At 37.0% G+C, this 24,990-nt stretch overlaps 1 protein-coding gene across 1 annotated transcript in view; it reads right to left on the bottom strand.

The window, feature by feature from the left end:
- Window positions 1-24,990, bottom strand: part of LOC123871675 — a 95,100-nt gene that overhangs the window by 15,054 nt on the left and 55,056 nt on the right. The window contains exons 3-6 of the mRNA XM_045915587.1: window positions 22,470-22,687; window positions 16,388-16,526; window positions 14,014-14,163; window positions 12,445-12,588 (exon numbers count right to left, since the gene is read on the bottom strand). Of these exons, the coding sequence (XP_045771543.1) occupies window positions 12,445-12,588; window positions 14,014-14,163; window positions 16,388-16,526; window positions 22,470-22,687 (651 nt within the window). The remainder of the gene's footprint in view (window positions 1-12,444; window positions 12,589-14,013; window positions 14,164-16,387; window positions 16,527-22,469; window positions 22,688-24,990) is intronic.

The raw sequence follows: 24,990 nt of genomic DNA, 5'->3' as shown, positions 1-24,990 counted from the left end.
ATTCTAGAAACTAATATCTGTCTGTGTCTGTGGTGTTTTAGATTTTTCTAAAAATATGTAGTTTTAAAATTACAGGGGCTCGAAGATTTGTATGAAAATTTTTAAGACCGCGTAACTTTGAAACCGAATATTTTAACAGAAATCTGGAAAACCACAGACATAGATATTAGTTTCTAGAATATGTCTGCAAAATTTCATGGACTTTGGTTGCTTAATATTCAAATGAAATTGGAACTACGATTGTATGAAACGAGTGACGGAGAGAACCCTCTTAAGTTCAGCAGTGGACTATCGGTTAATGATGATGATGATACGAGGAGACGAGCCTAAAATATACGACGGTGTGTTGGGTGGACTGGACATCGATCATTGTCTAAAAACGTCGCTGTCGGATAAATTCAGACTCAAACAGAAAGCGGTCGTCTACGCTAGGCTTAAGACGGGTAGTACAGGCTTTGACAACGGACCGGTCGAGTAGAATATCTGGGTCTACGTATGCCCGACGTGTTATGACTAGGACCTGCTAGGATCCTATCGATTAATTTAGTCTCGACTTTGTGCTGAGATGGGAAATCTCTATTTGGCTTACATGCAATGGAATCCCAGATAAGCATAAGTTCTATCTAGGTAAGTATCTACGGACGTACGTTTCTAAGTACATTAAAGTTTAATATTAAAGTCTATATATATATAGTCTTTATTATTAAACTTTAATGTGTAAATATAGTATAGACATCTCCAGAAATGATTTTATGGGACGTATCTAATATATCAATTTCATTAACTAATATATTTGTTGAAGTTTGTGATGAAAATCAGAAAACTACAATATAATGAAAGATCGATTTCGGACCCTATTATCTACTACGCCTCCGCTGTCTGCCCGTTTGTCCATCCGTCCGTCTGTCCGTCTGTCTGTCTGCAAATTTTCACAGAATGTGTATTTCAATTGCCGCTATAACAAAAAATAATAAAAAGTGACCTCCGTGAAAATTTAAAAAAATTAAAAAGCGTTATCTATTTCTTGTACGATGGTCGGAACCCTTTCTGTGCAAGTACAACTCGCACTTGACTGATTTTTTAAGGTTACCCTTATTCATTTCTAAGGGTAAGCGTTGCAAAGGAGAAAACTATACCGCGCGATTTTCCCCGCCTAATTTTGTGACTGGAAATTGTATGAAACGCTGCGCCATTGTCGAAGAACTTTTTGAAGTCCGTGTAGCTTCTTCATTCTGATTTTTGTGGTTCTATCTTTTTCTCTGATGAAATCGAATTGGATCGGCGAGTCTAACATACTTATTTAGATTTACATCCTGTATTTTATTATCGCCGACTTTTGTCGGTTTGACTATGTACGAGTATTAGTGCTTGGAGATCTGGAATTAATAGATTTGAGTAGTAGGTATGTTTGGTATAATTGCCTCGTTGGCAGCGACAATTGGGTACTTCTCTTTAAAAAAAAAAAAAAAATAGAATATTAGCCATGCTAGTCAAGACTAATACTCCCCGTTCCCCTCCAATTAAGCGTAAAGCTTGTGCCAGGAGTGGGTAGTGGTAGTGCAACGGGTGGGGTTTGAACCGCCGACCTTTCGGAATTCAGTCCGCTCCTCAACCGTTGAGCTATCGAGGCTCTTCTTCTTTGTTAGCCCTTATTTATCCATAGTTGGACGTAGGCTTTCTCACGTGCACGCCATTATTCTCGGTGTTGAGCCTCCTCCCACTTTTCCCCGTAAGCTTGGTGATGTCGTCGGACCAACGAGATGTTTGTCTTCTAACGTTTTTCCTTCCGGTACGTGGCTTCCATTCCAGTAGCAAGCGAGTCCATCGGTCATCTGTGGCCCTACAGACATGCTCTGCCCAAGTCCATTTCGATCTGGACACTTTCAAACTTGGGTACTACACTAATAAATCTATCACTATACAAGATTTTTTTAATGTGAGTTGCTTTTGTATGTACTTAACTGTATGTAATGTGATGTTGATGATATGTTAATTGAAACACGGGCTTGAAATTTATAATTATTTAAGTATATTCAAAAATACAAGAGAACTTGAAACTTTATTACGCGTAACGCGGCAGAGACAAGACGTAAGAGTGCAGTGTTCGCCAGTGACAGATGGATAATTGAATGTTGTCTATGGGCTGCGTTCCATTTTCCCAACATCCTCCTCTGAACGCAGACCCATTGCCTTGGAGAATCCTATGTGCTTAGGCCGGTGCAGACCCTTTGTTAGAACATCAGCCACCATGTCTTGAGTGCATTTGTAGAGTACGGAAACTTGCTTGCTTGTCACCCTCTCTCTTATGAAGTGGTAGCGGACATCTATGTGTTTACTTCTTGCATGGAACACATCATTTCCTGAAATACTAATGGCACTTTGATTATCACAGTAAACGGAGATAGGTGTACCTAAAAGATGAGGCCAAAAATCAGTTTCCAGCTGCTTTAACCAAATAGCTTCCTGTATAGCAGTGGCCAATGACATGTACTCAGCTTCTGTACTAGATAAAGCTATAGTTGGCTGCTTTTTTGAACACCAACTTATTGCAGCACCCTGAAACAAAAATACATATCCAGAACATGATCTCCTGTCTTCTACATCGGTAGCCCAATCTGCGTCACAGTATCCCACAATATTGCCATCATTCTTCTTGAAGGTAAGTTTGGTATTCAAAGTTCCCTTTAAATATCTAAGTACTCTTTTGACTGCAATCCAGTGTTGAGCTGTTGGGCTATTATTGTATCTACTTAACATATTGACTGTATAAGCAATATCAGGTCTGGTTCCTTGTGATAGATACAACAGACATCCAATCACTTCTTGATATGGAATATTCTTTAAAATTTCTTCATTACTATCAGCTTTCTTTAATTGCACATTGGGATCGCAAGGTGTGTGTGCAGTTTTACAATCACTCATATTAAATCGACTAAGTATTTTTTTTATGTATAGAGATTGATCCAATGATATTTCATTTTGATTACTGTTTTGATTTATTCTGAAGCCAATGCACTGTTTTGCTATTCCCAAGTCCTTCATATGAAATTTTTCATTTAACTTTTTCTTTATCATAGAGGCTGTATCTTCTTTGTTGAATATATAGAGTAAGTCATCAACATAAACAGTTATAAACAACATATCTTCCTTATCAATTATTCTATAGTATATACAAGGATCAACTTTAGAGCGCAACATGCCTATTTCAAGGAGAGCTGTATTTAATTTTTTATTCCACTGTCTACTCGCCTGCTTTAGGCCATATATTGACTTCTTTAATAAACAGACTTTGTCGCCTTCCACAAAGCATGGCGGTTGTGACATGTATATTTCTTCCTCTATGTCTCCTTGTAGAAAGGCAGTGACAGCGTCCATCTGGTAAATTTTTAAACTATATTTAGCTGCCAAGCCAATGACATATCTCAATGAAGAGTAGCGTACCACTGGAGCATAGATTTCATGGTAGTCTATACCTTTCTTTTGACAGTAGCCTTTCACAACAAGTCTTGCTTTGTACCTGAAAATGTTGCCCTCCTCATCAGTTTTGGTCTTGAATACCCATTTACAAGGTATGGCCTTTTTATTTTTAGGTAAATCTACAAGAACCCATGTGTTGTTATTCAACAATGACCGATATTCTTCATTCATCGCTTCTTTCCATAACTCAGCATTATTGCTTTGTAAAGCTTCGGTGAGGGATTGTGGGTCACTGTCTAGAATACTCATCGCTGATTCACTGTTCATGCATATATAAGAAGAAGGCGAGATAGTGTCTTCCTTTTTTGCCACATTTCTCCGAGGCCGAGTGTTCACATATATAGGAGAGCTGAAACTTTCTTCAGGTATGTATGTTTCATCAACAGGATTAGTATAGTGTGATGATTGACTTGAATCTTGGTGTGATGAAGATGTTGACTCATTCTTTTTTTCATCAGGCTGACTTCCCTCTTCTTCTGTGTCTGTGTCAAATAATGGTACATAAATCGTTTCTGATGATGATGAGTTTGATGTAATTTGTTTTTTATTTTCCTTTTCCTTTGATAAATTTTCATTTTTATTTTCTAATAATATATTGTTTTCTATTGACAAGTCATTTTCCATGTTATTGATTTTATTCCTTTTTATTGTAGACTCAAGGAATACAACATCCCTGCTAGTTATAGCTTGTTTGGTATGAGGGTCTATAAAACGGTAGCCCTTTACACAGTTGCTGTATCCAACAAAAATTAACTCACGTGATTTAGCATCAAGCTTTTGGCGACATTCTTTTGGTATATGCACCATGGCCTTGCACCCAAAAATCTTCATGTGGCTTAAATCTGGCTGCTTGCCAGTCCATACTTGCTCAGGCGTGATGTCAGAGAGGGATTTGGTTGGCGAGCGGTTGATGATGTGTGCTGCAGTAACCACTGCTTCGCCCCAGTAGTTTTTCTGTAATTCAGCATTTAATAACATACATTTAGCTCTTTCAATAATAGTTCTATTCATCCTTTCGCTTAAGCCATTTTGTTGAGGGGTGTATGGATTGCTAAATTGGTGCAAAATACCAAATTTTTTTAAATAATTTTCAAAATTTTTATTTTTATATTCAGTGCCATTGTCGCTCCTTAATTTTTTAATCTTTTTTCCTGCTAATTGATTTTCCACCATGGTCTTAAATTCAATAAACTTTTCAAATACCTCGGATTTACTTTTAATAACATATACAAATACTTTACGTGAAAAATCATCTATAAAAGTGACAAAGTACCTGGCACCTCCAAGTGTTGCTGTTTGCATCGGTCCACACACATCGGAGTGAATGAGCTCTAGCAACTCAGTTGCCCGGGAGCCCTCACTTGGAAAAGGTTGCCTACTCTGCTTTCCTTCTAAACAACTTATACAAGTTATATCTTTCTTCATCGGAGACAATTTTACACCGGTAGTACAGTTAGGTATCTTGTTTATATCAGTAAAGTTTAAGTGGCCCATACGCTGGTGCCACAGATAGGTATCACTTTCAATAAGAGCCGGCATGGCGTGACCTTCCTTGTAAGCAGTATTAAGTCTATACATATCATTTATTAAGGTGGCATTTGCTACCTTCTGACCTTTTGTGTTTAATATGTTGCAACCATGTGCGTTAAACTCCACTTTATATCCATTTTTTATAATTTTACTGACTGATATTAAGTTAGTTTTGAGCTCTGGTACATAAATGACATTTCTAACCTGAATGCTCCTCAAACAGCCTTCAGCGTCGAGTACTGGGATTGTGATGTTGCCACAGCTTTCAACGAGCAATGCTTTATTGTCAGCTATCCTTATGCTTTTGATAGGTGGAGGCATCTCATCTTCTAGCCAGCTTCTGTGCATTGTCATGTGCATTGAGGCACCAGAGTCCACGTACCAGCTCTGCGAGTCATTGAGGGTTGTTGCTGAAAAAGCGGCGATAAATCCATTATTATCATTATTGTTAGATTTGTTGTTCTTCTTAAACCAGCAGTCCCTGCTCAAGTGGTTATAACGGTTGCATCGGAAACACCTAGGTCCCTTCGGCTTTGACTGCTGTTGGTGCTTCGGAGGGTTACTTTTACTGTTTGTGTAAAATGCGGTAGTATCAGATGATTTAACTTCCTGTAAGAGCTTAGTTTTAATCAGATCTGCACTAATTGTTACACCGGAACTTTCAATACCCATTATCATAGGCTTATATACATCGGGTAACCCTGCCAACATCAATGTCCCGAGCCATTCATCATTTACTTGGAAACCAATGTTTCTCAATTTATGTGCGGAGGTCATAATCTTATTTACATAGTCTTCCACGTTTAAGCTATTCTCTAAAGTAGTATTAATCAGGTCTTTCAGGAGTCCTACTTTCCTAGTTAAGCCCGAATCTTCAAATGCCCGTGACAAATTGTCCCATACTTCTTTGGCCGTAGCGGCCTCTGTAATATGCACGTATAATGTGGGGTCAATTAATAAAATAAGTTTAGATCTTGCCTTAGTGTCTTTCTTGGGGTCAGGGTTGACATTATCGATGCATTCCCAGAGATCTTCCAGCTGCAACAGAGCCTTCATAGAAAAACTCCACGTGGCGTAATTGTCACGCCCTTTGAGTTTTTCACACAAACTTAAGTGATTACTTGCTGACATTTTACTTGTTATTATTTAGGTATGGGACGGCCCATAACCTGATGATATGTTAATTGAAACACGGGCTTGAAATTTATAATTATTTAAGTATATTCAAAAATACAAGAGAACTTGAAACTTTATTACGCGTAACGCGGCAGAGACAAGACGTAAGAGTGCAGTGTTCGCCAGTGACAGATGGATAATTGAATGTTGTCTATGGGCTGCGTTCCATTTTCCCAACAGATGTAAATGTCGGTCGTCTGTGATCGGCTTCAATTGCATCGTTCAGCGATTATTCAAATCCCACCGACGGATAATGCTCGTATTTGGGATGATTGATGTTGAGATTTGATTAAAATAGTTTTATGTATGCTATGAGAGTTAGTTGTGCCTAAGTGTCGTCTTTGGGTGCCTTTATCGGCTTTATCTACACAGATTTGGCTTAAGTTTCGTATCTATAACGACTAAAGGCTTACACAAGTACGATAAGGAACGTTAAGAACACAAATTAAAAGATAAACAAAGATTTATGGAAGTACGAAGGCTAGTGAAAACGGTTGTTAGATATTTGTTACTTTGATCTTCAAGAATATGCATTATTAAATTATTATAATATATTACCAAATATTAATCTACTACTACTAGGCCTAGTTTTAATAGCACAAATGGAAAATTCTGAAAATTGTTTATAAATAGGTACCGACTACATATTATGTATTTACTTAGTGCTAAAATGCTATAATGTTTCAATAAACTATTTCTTAGTAATTATTGAGTAAAGTGTCTTCAAAAATTCGTAAAATCCTCATTCGATGCCAGTTTTAAGTTTGCTAACTATTTTAAATTATCGATTTAACTAAAAACGTACATAAAATGACGTCACATCTGTGAATTTCATACGAGCTCCCTTACTAAGCAAGCGTTTTGATGTTTGATAAAAAGTTGCTGATTTGACTAGTAGTCATCATATTTTTTTTTTCTCTTTTGTCTGGCTTTACAAAGATTAGCCAATGTCTAGTTTGTAGTTATTTGTAACAAGTTAGTTAAACTATACAAGTATGGACCCCGTCTGTGCCGGCACTCGCCGACATACGCACGGCACCCCTTTAGAGCGCTTTCTAGTCAGTTTTAACAAAAAAAAACACTGCAAAAAGGCAGAGCACGCCCGCCAGCTAACACCAACACAGACGAAGTCGTCATCATATATTGTGTTTAGCCATTTTTAGAGTTACTCGGGATAAAATAGACCTTTGAAAAGTGACTTTGATAGTCTGATCAGCAATTTTATGAAGTCCCTTTTCAAATAGTTTACCATTGTACCACCAGAATTAGATAGGTAGGTATCTATCATTTGACGCTCTCAGTCATCAATACCTCGATAAAATAAAAATTCTTTCCCTCCCAGCATATTTATACGAGAAATATATCCCTCAGCGTGATAGTGTAAGAGTCATTTAACACTCATGCAGATAATAAAACAGTCCGCTATGGTGGCGTTGTATGACACGTTTTATATTTACGGTCGACACTTGACGCCCCAGTTTGACTGACTATTTTCTTAAAGCCTCAACACACAATGAAATCCATACTAATATTATAAATGCGAAAGTGTGTCTGTCTGTTTGTCTATCTGTCTGCTAGCTTTTCACGGCCCAACAGTTTAACCGATTCTGATGAAAGTTAGATACTGAGTTAACTTACATCCCAGGGACGGACATAGGCTACTTTTTATACCGGAAAATCAATGAGTTCCCACGGGATTCTCAAAGACCCATCCGTAAAACCGATTTATATGAATTTTGGTACAGAGGTAGGTAGCTTGCGTCCCGGAAATTGACATAAGCAACTTTTTATTCCGGAAAGCAGAGTTTCCATGGGATTTAAAATTAAAATAAAACTAAATCCACGAGGAAGACGTCGCGGGTATTATCTAGTGATATTATGAAAAAAAAATTTTATTGAAAATACTTTTGCATCCCATCTATTCGAAAAAGATGACTTGGTTCGCCTTTAAGTGCACCCAAAGGTGATGTTTTCAAAAAGATAATTGTGGCGCAGTTATATAACTTCGTTTCGAAGAAGGCACGCGATGATGATGATGGTGAAGAAGTACAATTGCAAAAAAATAAGAGTACAGAATAGTTTATAAATGTAGCATTTTTTGGTATTTTTCCATAGTATTTGATCATCATTTTTGTCTGGTGGGAGGCTTCCGCCGTGGCTATAGTTACCACCTTAGCCGTAAACGCAAAGTCGTACCACCAAGCGATTCAGCGTTCCGGTACGATGCTGTGTAGAAACCAAAGGGTTATGGGTTTAACAAAAACTGCCATAGCACCCCTTCTAGGTTAGTCCGCTTCCATCTTAGACTACATCATCACTTACCACCAGGTGAGATTGCAGTCAAGGGCTAAGTTTTATCTGAATAAATAAAAAATCTCTAACATAACAATTCGTATAGTATTAGCAATACTTCAAAAGTAAACGTTGTAGATCACTTTAAGTAAGTTTGTAGTTGGCACCAATCCAAAGTGTACACAAAGCTTGTACGGGGAAAACCGAAACAAAATACAAACTTTGCTCACTCGAGTCTTCGTTTAAAGTAAAAAAGGAAGCACAATAATTCATGTTGAAAACGTCTAAAAGCGAATGAGATGTAACTTCAGATCAAATAACATAAAACTTTAAAATTAAACGAGTTTATTTCCCTACAATCTTTTTCTTTGCTACGTGTTCCTCAATGCTGAGATTATGACCCGTTTCCATGCACCCTCTCCGTCACTTACTCCATACAATCGTAGTTCCAATTTCATTTGAATATTAAGTAACCAAAGTCCATGAAATTTTACAGACATATTCTAGAAACTAATATCGGTGCCTGGGGTGTTTTAGATTTTTCTAAAAATATGTAGTTTTAAAATTACAGGGGCTCAAAGATTTGTATGTGAATTTTTAAGACCGCGTAACTTTGAAACCGAATATTTTAACAGAAATCTGGAAAACCACAGGCATAGATATTATTTTCTAGAATATATCTGCAAAATTCCATGGACTTTGGTTGCTTAAAATTCAAATGAAATTGGAACTACGTTTGTATGGAGCGAGTGACGGGGAGACCCCTCTTAAGAAGCGGTTTCTTGGAAGGTGGTGGGTTAGCAGATCCGTACATAATATACGACTCAACTAAGAGTACGACCTCCGATATAATTGTAACCTAACTCAACGAATAATTTAACCTAATTTAACCTGGACCTTTTGCTTGTATGCATTTCAAACATTTCAAACAAGCTTACAATAATGAAATATTCTGTATTTTTTAGGGTTCCGTACCTCAAAAGGAAAAACGGAACCCTTATAGGATCATTTTGTTCTCTGTCTGTCTGTCTATCTGTCTCTCTGCCTGTCTGTCTTTCTGTCCGTGTGTCTGTCTGTCGTGTCTGTAAACATCCTAAACCAGATTTTTATTTATTTTTATGTATAAATAGTTTTTGATTTATCGTGCAAAATGTTGGAAAAAATCCCCAAGTACGGAACCCTCAGTGCGCGAGTCTGACTCGCACTTGGCCGGTTTTTTATTCAAAATCTTACAATATCTACTCAAATATAATTTGAAATCCCTTATACAATGACTGCTTGAACTAGCCAGCTTCGAAGTTTTGTATACAAACTTTAGTACCTACTCGTACTTATCTAACCACTAAGAAGGGATAAAGTAAAGTACAATCCCTAATTCGCCTTAACGTTTATTATTACCTAAAATATAGGTTCTCTATTTATATTTCAAGTTAAATTATTATGTTAGAAACTTCTTGTTCCTCTTCATAAACTTAACAATCTATCTAACAATGATATTCAAAAACAGTAAAGTAACAGCAAAAGATACATCAGTATCTTATTATACAAGTGTAAATTAAAAATTTATAACACCCCCGACAAGTGAAGGTTACAGTAACTAGAAAAGAGCTGATAACTTTCAAACGGCTGATCAATTTTCTTGTATTATAGCTAAGAACACTCTCGATCAAGCCACCTTTCAAACAAAAAATAAAACTAAATTAAAATCGGATCAGTAGATTAGGAGCTACGATGCCACAGCAGATACACAGATACACACATCAAACTTATAACACCCCTCTTTTTGGGTCGGGGGTGAAAAAGGAAAAGGTGACTGACTGATCAACGCACAGCTGAAACTACAGGATAGACCAAGCTAAAATTCGGCATGCAAATTGCTTGAAATTCAAATTAGTTTGAAATGTCTGTAGTCCACGCGGACGAAACCGCCGGCATAGGCTAGCTGTTACTATAAAACAATGATGATATGATTAGGTACGGTATTTCCAGATTTATACCAAAAAACAACTTTTAACTTTGGAAATGTACGCTATACACATTTCGCTAGAAATTTCCTTGTTTGATGTTATAGGGGAGCAAATTTTTTATCATTTTGTTTTCTTGGTAAAGTGCGGCCTATCAGTCAAAGTCTCTTATTTTATTTCTTTATTATTATCTTGTTTTTCTTTCCCAAAATACTTGTCCTGTTGAGCGGCTCAACATTTGAATTATTTCATTATATCAATACCGATTTGATGTCGTCCTTTATTCAATTGATATCTATACATATAATAAAATTGTAGAAAAGTGTGTCTGTACAATGGAAATATATAAAAAAAAAGTAGCAGGGGTTGTTATTATATCGATGCCGAACCCGAAATTGTAATTAATTTTTTTTTTGTCTGTTTGTCTGTTTGTCTGTGTGTTTGTGCACGCTAATCTCAGAAACGGCTTATTCGATTTAGATACGGTTTTCACTAATATATTGTAGTAAGCTTCACTTAGGATTTAGTGTTTATTTCATGTCAATCGGTTCATAAATAAAAAAGTTATGTCAATTTAAAGAATCACGGCGCCTCGCGCCTGAGCGTCCGTGGCCATATAAAGCGCGAAAAGTCACTATTCCACGCGAACGAAGTCGCGGGCACAGCTAGTCTTATAATATTTGTGACTATTTAGTTAACCCGTGCGCCTATTTATAATGATGGAATAAACATAAATTAGGTCATATGTTATTCATACATTTAAGGGAATATAACAAAATATAGGGAATTTCTGGAACGGGAAAAAACCCAAGATAGATTTTCTGGAGCAGAAAGTAATTGGGTCAAATCATAATATTATAGGGAGGCGAAAAAGAGTCAGAGAAAGAACAACTTAACGTAATTATTGGACGATAGCCTCTATAGGCTTAGAGGCTTATTTGTATCGCCTCATAGGTAACTTATGAAATTAATTGTTAGGTTAACAGGAGTAACCTAACCAAATCAAGGTATTTCTAGAAAAACCCCAAAAGCTATATTACAATCCTCTTTTTTATCTTGACTTGCAATACGAAATTCATCCTATTCCAGCAAATAAGTTGTTGCCTTGCACATTTAAAATAAGTACATGGTTACTTTGTGAGTATAGGCCTCGAAATACTTGCTTTAGAAATAATTTGTTTCAAATTTTAGTGTACTTAATTAAATATTGTTTCAGTAAACTTCAAAGTCAAAGTCAAAATCATTTATTCAAAGTAGGTGGTACAATTGTACTACTTTTGATGGTCGAAATTGTTTGCACGATATTATAGTGGTGATAATTAATTCCGTAACTTAAAACTAAAGGCTTTACGAGGCTTTATTGCTACTTGCATATTACAAATACCAATCACATATTAAGAGTGTGACTCATATTTTTTATCTTATAATCGATGAGCTCAAGAAAGTCGCAGGACGCGAGTGGATGAGGAAGGCGGTGGACCATATTGTAAGGTGACAAAGGCCTGTGTCTAGCAGTAAACGCATGCGGGCAGATTGCTGTAACACCTACTTACATGTATAACCACCTACCACGTACCTAAATACCTTCAAAGCATGTGAATAGGCATCTTCTAGACAAGCGTGCTCCAATTTAGACCTCATTATTACTTTTTTAAGCTAGTCTATCAATAATTGACCACCTTCCTGGCGCAGTAATAAGCGCTGTGGTCTTATAAGTGGAAGGTCCCAGGTTCGATTTCCGGGAGGGGTTTGGAATTTTGTAATTTATAAATTTAAGATCTGGTCTGGAGGCTTCGGCCGTGGCTAGTTACCACTCTATCGCCAAAGCGTTTTATCGATTTAGCGTTCCAGTACGATGCCGTGTAGAAACCAAAGGGATATGGGTTTAATAAAATCTGCCATATCCCTTCCAGGTTAGCCCGCTTCCATCTTAGACTGCAACATCACTTACCACCAGGTGAGGTTGCATTCAAGGGCTAACTTGTATCTGAATAAAAAAGCTTACCACAGGTGTAAACCACTTTGAGATACGTTCGACTGCCAGTCCGACAGGGCTTGCCGAACATCTTGCTGTCTGCTGAGAGGACGCAGCGTCTCTTGCCGTGGCACTCTCTCATCGACGTCTCTGTTGCATAAGGCTCCAGGCAGGCTGATAAACAAACAAGTCTAAATTAAAAATTTATAACACCCCCGACAATTGAAAGTTACAGTAACTAGAAAAGAGTTGATAGCATTCAAACGGCTGAACCGATTTTCTTCGATTATAACTAAGAATACTCTCGATCAAGCCACCTTTCAAACAAAAAAAAAAACTAAATTAAAATCGGTTCCATAGTTTAAGAGCTACGATGCCACAGACAGATACACAGATACACACGTCAAACTTATAACAAGATCTGCGAGAGAGGTGTATCGTACTGATTGTGGTAAAGCTGCTGCAGCCCAAACACGATCAGTGCGATAACGCTTTTCCTCGGATATTTTACCAACAAAGTCTCAAAGGCTACGAGAGATCAATGCAACACAAATAAATCGATTGTATTTTTGATCTAGATACTTTCTGGATTTCAAGAACATTTTTTTATAAAAGTAGGATGGAGTTTACTGACTTTACATACAGTCCGAGCAGAGTAGTAAGACATATTAGACACTATAATGTAGTTGAAGTATATAAGACCCAAACCTATTTCAGTATTACACCCAAAAAAAAAATAGTACAAGGAAAAGATTGGGCCGATACCACAAGCAATTATATCTGATGCTCCTTTGGCCCGAGCATGGCCTGAGAGCCGATGGAAAATTTTGATGAAATGTTAGAATAAAACTGAACATTTAATACGTAATCTCCTTTGTTAGCTATTTATGGTAAACTAGACCTGCCAGCACGTCTGTGGTGAGTTATTAATTTTGACTGGTTTCTACCATTGTAACATGACCCCACACATAGTGTAAAACGGATACTATAAAGTTTCAATTTTTAAAAGGTATCTTTTCCGAGATATTTTCAAAAACCATTTGACCCCAGTATCACCTTTATTTATTAATATTTCATGAAATGTTTTTTTACCGGCCCGTTTACTTAAAACAATCCAACTCTATCTAGTCTCTATCTCTATTTAAGTAAATTCACGAATCCACCGTGGTCCGGTTGGCCAGTTTAGTTTATGATACATGGCTAATACAAAAATATAACTATACAATCTTTGAGCTTTTATAAAGCATGAAGCAGCTCCTCATTATTTACTACAGGCTCTCAGGTCATATTTGATCTGATAGTTTTTTAGATATCGCGATTAATAGTTCGTATTTCATAAAACATTTTAACCAGCCTGTTCATTTACAAAAATTGTTTTTTTTTTTTTGTAAATCTATGTACCTAAACTCTATCTTTATTTTAAAGTCGTGAAACTTACCGCAATCAGGTTGGCCAGTCTAGTTTACAATACTTAGTAATGCTGTAGAGAAACCATACCAATTTATAGCTGTTATCAAGCACTTCCTTGAAATTTCTTACAGGCTCTCTGCCCATCTCTGATGCTTTTATAGACAACGTAATAACTCGAGGGATACTCACTTTCCTCTTTCATTCCCCGCGGCTGCGGGCATTGTATCGAGTCGTACTCCGTCCTCCCGTACTGAGCGGAATATATGGCCACCCTGGAGTGTGGGTTACAGCTTAAATGAAGCACGTCGTTTTCGCAGCCCACTTTACTTCGGAACTCATCTGCCAAAGAAAACCAAACCTTACAGCCTGCCATCAAGCCTCAAATTGAATTAACGATCGATGTTACATATAAAGCTTTCAGCGATTCGGTATTTTCTTTTTTCTCTACAATGTTTCCAAGAATTAAAACTCTGCACTTAAGTGTATTGCTTGTGAATTCTGATGACTTTTAATGTTTTCTCGTACTAGATAATGAAGACACCAGAAATAGTTAATGCAATTTTAATTTTAAATGAAATGATACCCCAGTGGTTTTAATTTGATTTATTTGCGAAAAACTACTTCATAGAATTAGGCGTTTTTGGTCTATGAGCTCCTTATAATTTTTCTTGTAAATGCAGAAGAGTTAATGCTGCTAGCTTTTCACGGTCTATCCGGTTAACCAATTTTATAAATTTAAGGAATTTCGTACAGAGCCAACTTGCATTCCGGGGACAAACAGGCTACTTTTCATCCCAGAAAATCAATGAGTTCCAATTGGATTTTCAAAAAAACCTAAATATACGTTTACGAAGTCGGATGCATTATTTATATTATACAGAGAAAACTTGCATCCCGGAAAAGATTAATCTACTATTTGTATCCCGGAAATTCAAAGAGTTGCCACGTGATTTTGGAAAACTTTAAACCACGCGTACGATGTCGCGGGCACCATCTAGTAGAACAATATTTTAAGTTCTACCTGGAAATAATCTCCATAAAATTATCAGGTAAAAAAAAATCGACCAGCCTCCCTGAAACTCCAGTACGAACAAGTGTAAATTAAAATTTATAACACCCCCGACAAGTGAAGGTTACAGTAACTAGAAAAGAGCTGATAACTTTCAAACGGCTGAACCGATTTTCTTGGAGTATAGCTAAGAACACTCTCGATCAAGCCACCTTTCAAACAAAAAAAAATCTAAATTACAATCGGTTCATTCGTTGAGGCGCTACGATGCCACAGACAGACACACAGATACACACGCCAAACTTATAACACCCCTCTTTTTGGGTCGGGGGTTAAAAATAGACGTCGGTCGGGTCTGCAATTTTATTTAAATTCTTGCAAGTGTCAACCACCCAGCAACTTTAAAGTCAAACGTGAATAAGATAAAATCGCTGTACCGCATTTCTACATCACAGTTACTCCTTTACTTTTATCGACTTGCATAGAATTTTATTGGCGATTCTGGAATGTGCTTCAAAAAGTCGAGTGCTTGGGAGAACAATTTTATCGCGCAGAAGTAAATAAAACATTGTAGTGATAGCGTTGATGTTACATGTTTGAAAAGATACTTTGTGAAGTGCAATGACATACCGAACGCGCACGTATTTGTGTACGATTTTATAATACAAGAAACTGTACGGCCGGCCTCAGAATTCGAGTAGCAATTCCGCGAAACTGTTGCATCAAAAATCTAAGGGACTTATGAACTTTTTCTATAAACACGTCACACACACCTAACTCATGTGCAGAAAAATGCTACGCGAATTATGATCATTAAGGTGCTAAACGACTTACGGACTTGACTATTTAGCAAATGTAGCAATTTATGTTTGATTATTTAGCAAAGGTTGGCAACCTTAGCTCGAATGGTACCAATTTCCACACGAAAACTTCCTTTGCATATTTTTAGCGAGCATAAGAGGTTAATGGTGTCAGAATATTATAATCGGTGCCAAGGAATCGGCTGACCTGCTCGGAATAGTGCCAATCTTGTTTTGAAGGGTTTGCGGATTTCAAAGACATTACATCTCAACATACAAGATAATCAATAATGCAATTTACTACTGAAGGAATGAAAAAGAGACACGACAGAGCTTTGACGACTACTCTGGTGCAGCAGTAGTAAGTAAGATTTTATCAGTGGAAGACCCCGGGTTCGATGTCTAACTGATGTGTAATTTGGGATTCTTTAACTTCTAAACTGTCTCTGGTCTAGTCTGGTGGGAGACTCCGGCCGTGTACTCCTTCGGTGGCCACCCTCAAGGCATATTGGGAGGCTAAGAGACCTCTAAAAAACATATCCGTTTATTTGCATAAAGTCCTATGTTATCCATACTAATATTGTAAATGTGAAAGTATGTCTGTCTGACAACAGTTTAAGCGATTTTGATGAAATTTAGTACAAAGTTAGCTTACATTCAAACAGTTCCACAGGGTTTTTAAAGAAACTAAATCCACGCGGATAAAGTCGCGGGCATCATATAGTTAGAAATATAGTGAAAGATAGGTACTTACAAGGACGGCATTTGTACGCTACTTCGACGAACCTTCTTGACCCTGGGCAGGGGTCGACCCCGAAGGCTTTCGGACTTGTATGGAATTTGCATTGCCTCTTCTTTTGGCACGCTTCCACCACGGTCTGCAACAAAGAATACTGCCGCATATTAGTTAGTATGCCGATCATACTGTAACTAAAGCGGTTAGTTCACATTCATTCATTACACTTGGCAAATGCACTTGGCAAACATTTGCCACCAAACCAATCACAAACGCGCCTATGTTTTCCCTACTACTCTATCCAATGAAACAAAAAACACACGCTCGTTTGTGATTGGTTGGTCACTCAAATTACACCTTATGTGAGATCGCAATTTAAGGGCTAACTTCTCTACTAAAACAATCCAAGGATAGTGTTATTGTAAAAAAGGTTTTTCGTATAAGTAGTTCAACAGAAAAAGCCAAGTAAAACAGTCGATTTACCGTAAGTTCTACATCTGTTGGTTCGCAGTAATAAAATAAAAAGAAAAATAGCTCGAAGTCTTAAAAACTTACAAAAAGCAACATTGGTATTTCTAGTCATACACCCAGAAAATGACTGGTAATTTGCCGGCTGAATACCCATCTAGTAACAAAAGTAGGACGTTTGCGAAGCATTTTAAACGTCGATTGAGTGGTTTTTGGCATGTCGCTACACTCAGTCGGGCTTTTACGGCTCAATCCGTGACGTGATTCAACAATACGACTTTTTTACGGTGAGTCGGCGGTTTTTATACCTTTTAACCTTTGGATAACGTCATGCAGGTAATGGAAAATGAGTGATTTACGGAACGATATATTAAGTATGTGCATAACTTGTTAGGGACGTACAATTTCTTTTCAATTAAGAAGACATCTGACCTTGTACCTGCGCAGTAGGCGATATATCAATCGATTTGTTAGTACATAACAACAAAAGATGAAAGTCTAAAGTTGTCAGCTGTTTAGATGTTAATTTTGTATAGGCTATTATATTAGCCTGGTTGTTAGGACGTCCGCCTCATAATCGGAGGTCGGGGGCTCAATCGTTTTAAGTAATTAAATATTTCTTGCTTTACTGGTGAAGGAAAACATCGTGAGAGACCTTGCATGCCTGACAGTTCTTCGTAATGTTCTCAAAGGTGTGTGAAGTCTGCCAATTCGCACTTGACCAGCGTGGTAGAGTATGGCCAAAACTGCCAACTGGCCTGTGAGGAGACTCGTACTCTGTAGTGAGCCGGCGATGGGTTGATTATGATGACATCACAATCATGACATGATGACATACAATCACATCAAATAACTGATGATGCAGCCTAAGGTGGAACCCACCTGCCTAGAAGGCGCATATTTTGATGATTTTTTTACATTTTTTAACCCCCGACCCAAAAAGAGGGGTGTTATAAGTTTGACGTTTGTATCTGTGTGTCTGTGTAACTGTGTATCTGTGTGATAAAGAGATTTTCGTCATTTAAAATATTAAAAAATATTTTAAAAAATTATATAATAAAGCCAATATGATACGATGTTTAAATAACTATCTCCATGAATATAAAACAAAATGATTCAATTCTGTCGGGGCCTAATAGGTGGTATGCGTGTTTAATTTTACTTTCGGAAAATGGTGCAAAATGTGCTATATAAATTTTTAGTTTCACAGCACCTTTTTCATACCAGGTATGAATTAGTGCTCTTAGGTACATTGGTGGATGTCTAAATACGTCTAGAAAGTTTAAAAACTATAGTATAATTTGATATGTACCTACTCGACATTTTATCAAACACTGTCGAAATTTCCTACATGCTTTCAACAAAAATTTTATTCATGTCTCGACATCTAATGAATGTAATAACACAATAATATGTATGTATACGTGCATAATATCATTAGCTCTTTTGAGACGATCGTCTAGACAGAAAAACTTACGATGGGACGTACGATCTTTAAGAGCTTTGATATGAAATAAATGAATCTTGAGTCTTGATCTGTACATAATCATGAACAAAATTATAAAACGTTTGTATAATATACCTACACACTAATCTAATCTATGTATGTATGTATGTGTGTCTGTCTAATCAATTTTTTTTTCAAGCTAACATATTACGGCTTATCCGCCCAATTGGTTCTGGACAAAAGCCACTTTTTATCCTGGAAAATCAAAGAGTTTCCACGTAATTTTTTAAAAATTCACGCGGATAATATCCCGGGCGGGCATCATCTAGTTATCATTATTTTAAACTTTCACAACAACAGAGTAATTAAAGTTGGTTTTGTATAAAATTACTAGATTATTGTACCTAAAAGTTAGTAAAAGTTAAATAGGGACACAAAAACTCTCCAATCTTTTATATTCGGGGTTTTTCCAAAAATCGACGTCTTCCAATCCAATTTATTTAAGTAAGTACAAAGCTTTCAGAGTATTGTGTATTCACATTAATATAACTACTGTAAAACCAACAGTCAAAATATAATATTACAGCCCACTGGTCCAGAATGCAAGAGAATTAATGGGATTCATTCGAATATCCATCGAATTTTAAGCCATTAAGGCGTAAAATACATAAAGTAACGTAGGCAAAATTTACTTGTTTTATAAATAAAATTTCGATAAATATGTTATGGGTAATACTAGAAGAAGAATTAACAGGGCTCTCTCCGTCACTCGTTTCATACAATCGTAGTTCCAATTTCATTTGAATATTAAGCAACCAAAGTCCATGAAATTTTGCAGACATATTCTAGAAACTAATATCTGTGTCTGTGGTGTTTTAGATTTTTATAAAAATATGTAGTTTTAAAATTACAGGGTCTCAAAGATTTGTATGAAAATTTTTAAGACCGCGTAACTTTGAAACCGAATATTTTAACAGAAATCTGGAAAACCACAGACATAGATATTAGTTTCTAGAATATGTCTGCAAAATTTCATGGACTTTGGTTGCTTAATGTTCAAATATTTATTGGATAATACAGATTTTCACAAATGTTAAAAATACTTAAATATAAAAATTATAAAACAAAAATATCATCCAAATCACTGTACCGAGGCAGGGTGCCCAGAACGCTGGCTGCGTTACCTCGTTGAATGGCCAGACTAATATGCTGACCAAGGTAACTGCCAGATTTCTGGTCACCGTGGACTCCACAAGACGGGATGACAGGTCCTTAAAAAAGGATCTGGCATCCTCGCCCCACGAACCCATGGTCTCCACTCCAAAAGGCACAAATATGAAATTATTTTCTATATTTTCATATTTGCGCCTCTTGGCCCTTTCTGCCTTAGTGGCTGCCGTTCCGGCCGCCACGGAGGTCACCTGTATGTGAGACAGCGCCAGTGTATCAACACACGTGGCATCCCATACAAGCGACCTTCCTTGTTTCCACGGAACCAGAGTCATACCGTCTGGTCTCTTGCCATCGCTACGTGCCAAACCATTTGGTTCTAATACTGCAGGCACTTTAGCTGTGACAAGAGACCTACGTATGACTCCGTTCAGGGAAGCATGACGGGAGAAACGACCGGCACTTTTGGCACATGCAAGGCCATGGTGACCATATACGTCCACTGTCTCGCCACAGTGGCAAAGATGTGGCTGCTGAATCCTAGCGCCAAGCCGAAGACCAACCGCGATGGTAAGCGTAAGGTGGTCTAACAGAGTGCCGATATGTTTTGAAGGGAGAACTTGAAGCCAGTAGCTTGATTCTCTCGTAGACACTGCGAGGAGACGCGCGCGGTTCTTTGCAGAAGTTGATGAATTTATCAACTCCTGCAAAACATTCGCACAAAGTGCGTCATCCCATTGTCTTTGAGAAATCAAAGATACCGGCTCTTTACTGGGACATGCCAAATTGAAAGCTTCTCTAGCCTCTGCCAAATACGAGAGCTCTACGGAATCCAAAGAAGGATTTATAATATTGCCACAGAGCCCTAACGTACTATAACCAGAGGATAGAAAAGCTGGTAATGAAACACTGCTAATTTTACGAACGCCTAAACCACCGTAGCGGACCGGGAGTGAAGCTTGTGTCAAAGCTACGCCATCCAAAGGACAATTTAGAATTTTGGAAAGAGTGTTTTTAATTATATTATCTAAATCAATTATATAATTATATTCAAATGAAATTGGAACTACGATTGTATGAAACAAGTGACGGAGAGAGCCCTCTTAAGCCAAGTTTACCTAGGTTAACTTATCATAATCTGAGATTGTTGAATCTAACGTTTACATGTGAGGCGTACATAGTGAGTCTACCCTATTCTGACTGAGACTTGTTCAAAATACCAAAATGATTGGTGGATTTTTTTTTCAGTGAACTACGCCAGAAGACTCGCTCCATCACTCCGTCACATTTAGCTTCACCTGCTCAATCATCGTTTCGCTACGCAGGTCGCCCGCTCGCTTCACTCCAACCCGACGTCTTTTCCTGGATGTTGGGTGGTCAGGATTTCATTCAAGCAAATTAGTTACTATTTGATTTTTAATTTCACTAATTAATCTAACACTATCCAAGGAGCGTTAAGGCAAACTTAGGTGTAACATGGGCAGTGGTTAGTAATTACAATAATCTCTAACACGGATAAACGCTGAATGTTAGATTGAATATCTTAAGGCTAGACTCGTGTGATTAGTTGGAGTATGCCTGACTTTCAAACCCGTACGGGGTGCTTATTCAAACGACCTCTGCAGGCGTGACGCGAAAAAACTAAGTACTTATTTTAGTTATATTTGGACTAAACCCAAAGCGCTTGGGTAGTGCTAAGTAAACCCGGGTAAACTTAGATTGACCCGTTCTTCTAGCATTACCAGTAACGGAAATATTCTTACCCGTGCACTGTGGCTAATTCTGCTGTACGCAATCTCTAAATAACCTTAATTGACGGGCCAAATCTATTACTATCCTTTTCAGTGGGGAGCATTATGAAAGAGATATTATTCACTACCCATATTGAAAATGTTTGTTGGTTTATTAAAATTATTTATTGGTTTGTTCGTTTGTCATTCAATTAATGCGCAAGGGAGCAACGGATCGACGTGATTTTTGCATGGGTATAATGGAGAGTGTCATAGGCTTCGTTTATTCAGGAAATGAAACAGTTCCCGCGGGATTTTTCATAACCAAAATTCACGCAAACAAAGTCGCGGGCATCAGCTAGTATACGTATATACATAGACCTGCTATTTTAGTTTATGTTAGATATTGTGTACAACAGAATCAGTCACACTGTCATAATAATTATACTCCTTTGTATTTTACTCCGCAGTAGGCAGATAATAATAGACTGAAACAATATCTTTTATAACAAAGCGAAGAGAGAAAATTCTCGAAAGACGTTTGCCACTCGAGAGCCATTTTCTCCGACATGAAGGGGGTCAAGTGTTGAACAAGATAAGCCAAGAGGTCGTATGCTAATCAGTAAAGTAGGTTCCGGTGACTTTTTTTTTGAAATTTTATATTATGAACACAAGCTACCCTACAGATAGCTATAATAGGTAGCAGACGTTATTCGAAGCAAGCTTTCTTTATAATATATTGCACTACATGATGCCCGCGATTTCGTCGCGTAGATTTAAGTTTATTAAGAATCCCGTGGGAACTTTTTAATTTTCCGGGATAAAAAGTAGCCTATGTCCTTCCCCAGGATGTAAGTTAACTCTGTACCAAATTTCATCAAAATCGGTTTTATGGTTGGGCCGTGAAAAGCTAGCAGACAGACAGACATACACAATTTCACATTTACTTATGTTATTTCATCATGATCATTATCATGATCAACCCATCGCCGGCTCATAACAGAGTAAGGGTTCTTCTGTCGGAGATAGACGGGTTTTGGCCATAATCTACCATGCTGGCCAAGTGCAGATTGGCAGACTTCACACACCTTTGAGGACATTATGAAGAACTCCTAGGCATAGAAGCTTCACCGTTAAAGCAGTGATACTTAATTACTTAAAACGCCCATAACTCCGAAAAGTTGGAGGTGCGTGCCCGGAATCGAACCCACGATCTCCGATTAAGAGGCGGACGTCCTAACCACTAGGCTATCACAACCTTGTAACAATATAAAATTATGATTACCTGTAAAGTACTAGGCCAAGTACATGACGTGTCTCCAACAACTTCTACAGCCACTGGCTGGTACTCCGTCAGTTCTGATGAACATGAGCTTTGTGACGCCGACGTCCCATATTGTGCTACTTGTATACTAATTGTTGTGCCTCGTGGACATATTAGAGTCACCATCTCTTCGTCGCACGCCGCTTTCTGGTGTGTCCGGAGTGTTCCAAGGAGCAACTCTGGGGACAAGAGCATACAATAAATATGCGAATGATAAAACTAATGTATTCAATTTAAAAGATAATGAAATAATTAAAAAATTAGGTGTTTTTTTCACATTCGATAAAGATAATAAATCTAATGAGCTCCATGTAACTGAATTCAACAATTAGTATAATATGGGCAACTCAGTAAGTCATTTGAACATTTTTTCACAGAATAAAATATAAGTGTTTGCCATTCATTGACATTCATAATTTTTTTTTACTTTTTTATAGTAAAGAGATGATAGCCTAACGGATGAGACGTAGACGACGATAATTCATACTAAAAGAATTATTTATTTAGCACATAATAATCTCTTCCATTCAAAGCAATCTAGGTAAAATTTTTACACTATGCAAATACATCTAAATATCTGCGATTGAAAAACTCCATATTCCTTTGCCAGTTCTACACCCATTCTCAATTCTGTGGGCATTACTTATTGAAAAAGTGTAAATAGGTTTCCGATGACAATCGATCTAAGTAAAAAGTGATGGATCGCCCGCCCAATTTGGATTTGATTAATGAGCAAATAAACACTGTTGAAATACTAGGGTTTTTTTAATTTAATAACAGTTGCCTAGGTGAATGATGATGCAATTTATAACTGATGAACGTTTATAAATAATGAGTTTTTAAAAAAATGTTTTTTTTTTTTTTTTTTTTTTTTTTTTTTTTTTATTATTTTTAAGGGGCTTTTATAGGTGTCCTATATGCCAGCCCCATCGGTACAATCTAAATTAAAATTAAACTAGGTATATACCTAAAACTACAACAATTTGAGAGAATCACTAACAAATTCATACACTTTCATTGCCGAAACGCTCAAAGGTTTGTTTAAAATACAGTTGAAAATACCAATATTTATAAAATTTAAATTTAGTTCACACATTAGTGTTTCTCTCAAATTGTGATTCCGAACACATGCCAGTAGCAAGTGTGAGACATCATCTACGTTACCACATACTTCACAATTGGGAGAATCCCTTTTCCTCATTAAATATTTAAACTTGTCTAACGGCACGTGTCCAGATCTAAGTCTAAATGCTATAACTAACTTATTTGTACTAATTTTACTATTTACAAACTCTGGCAGTTCCATTGCATAATGTTTAAAGTGCACCTATTGTTGCAGCTATCCATTGTGAAATATACTAAAGAAATTTTTCAGCATGTCATTATCATTGATCAATCCAACTACTAGCATTTTAATCTCCTCTATGATAACTTTCAAAATTAATTTCATTTTATTCTCCAAACTTGTTTGTGAAAAGCACACATCCTTAATTTTTAATAGCAACCTTACAAAGTCAAATCTCTTACGTCTCTTCTCATATTCTTCTCTATTTTCTCCTTGGCGTCTTTCTCTTTCTGTGTTTTCAGCTATATATTCTGTATCACCAACTACACGTTCTACCTTACTTCCTTTTTTCTTCCTTTTTTTTTCTTTCTGTGACCCAGTCTGTACCGTCTCAATATTCTCCATTTCTATTTCACTATCTGATGACTCTTCTTTCTTCTCATTATGAATTTCAGCTTCAGTAACTAGAACATCTCTATAAGTCTTATTCAAATTCGTCTCATTATAATTTACGTTACGATTGTTGAATTCTTCATTTGTTTCGTTCATATTATAACGCTGACGTCTATCACTTAATTTCTTTTTATCATAATATATAAGCAAAGCCTGTCGATATTTACAGTTTTCCTCACACATAATCTTCCTGATCTCCTTTTCTTTGAGAAATACTGGACAGGACATTCTTTCAAGTGCCATATGATTCCCATTGCAGTTAATGCAAGAATATATCTTGGTCTCACAATTTGAGTGTTGTTCTCCACATTTTGGACAAAAATCCTTCTTTCTTGGACAAAATTTCTTTGTGTGGCCATAGCGCCAGCAGGAAGAGCACTGCGTGACAGGAAATGTGAATGGTTCCACCTTAAATCTGCACCCGTATATCAGTATATACGAGGGTAAGGTAGGACTCTAAAACACTCTTAACTAAAAACTTACCACAAACACTCTTACTTAAAACACACCCTTACTGATTCACTCTCAATCCAGTCACCATTTTCTAAACATCTCCTTAATCTCTTAATAGATAAAATTTCGAATTCACTTTCAAAACTCGCGAGCATTTCTTCCTCTTGAACATCTAAATCAATATTTCGTACTACACCGAATATCATTTGCAACCCCTCTGTTAATTGACATCTATAATCTGCTTCCGCAAACCTTTTATTGCTTAGTAGTTTATGAGCATTTTCTTTGTCA

The sequence above is a fragment of the Maniola jurtina genome, chromosome 14 (assembly GCF_905333055.1).
Source record: "Maniola jurtina chromosome 14, ilManJurt1.1, whole genome shotgun sequence".
Classification (NCBI taxonomy): domain Eukaryota; kingdom Metazoa; phylum Arthropoda; class Insecta; order Lepidoptera; family Nymphalidae; genus Maniola; species Maniola jurtina.
Note: the sequence above shows the minus strand (reverse complement) of the source record. Positions and strands in the feature narration are given on the sequence as shown.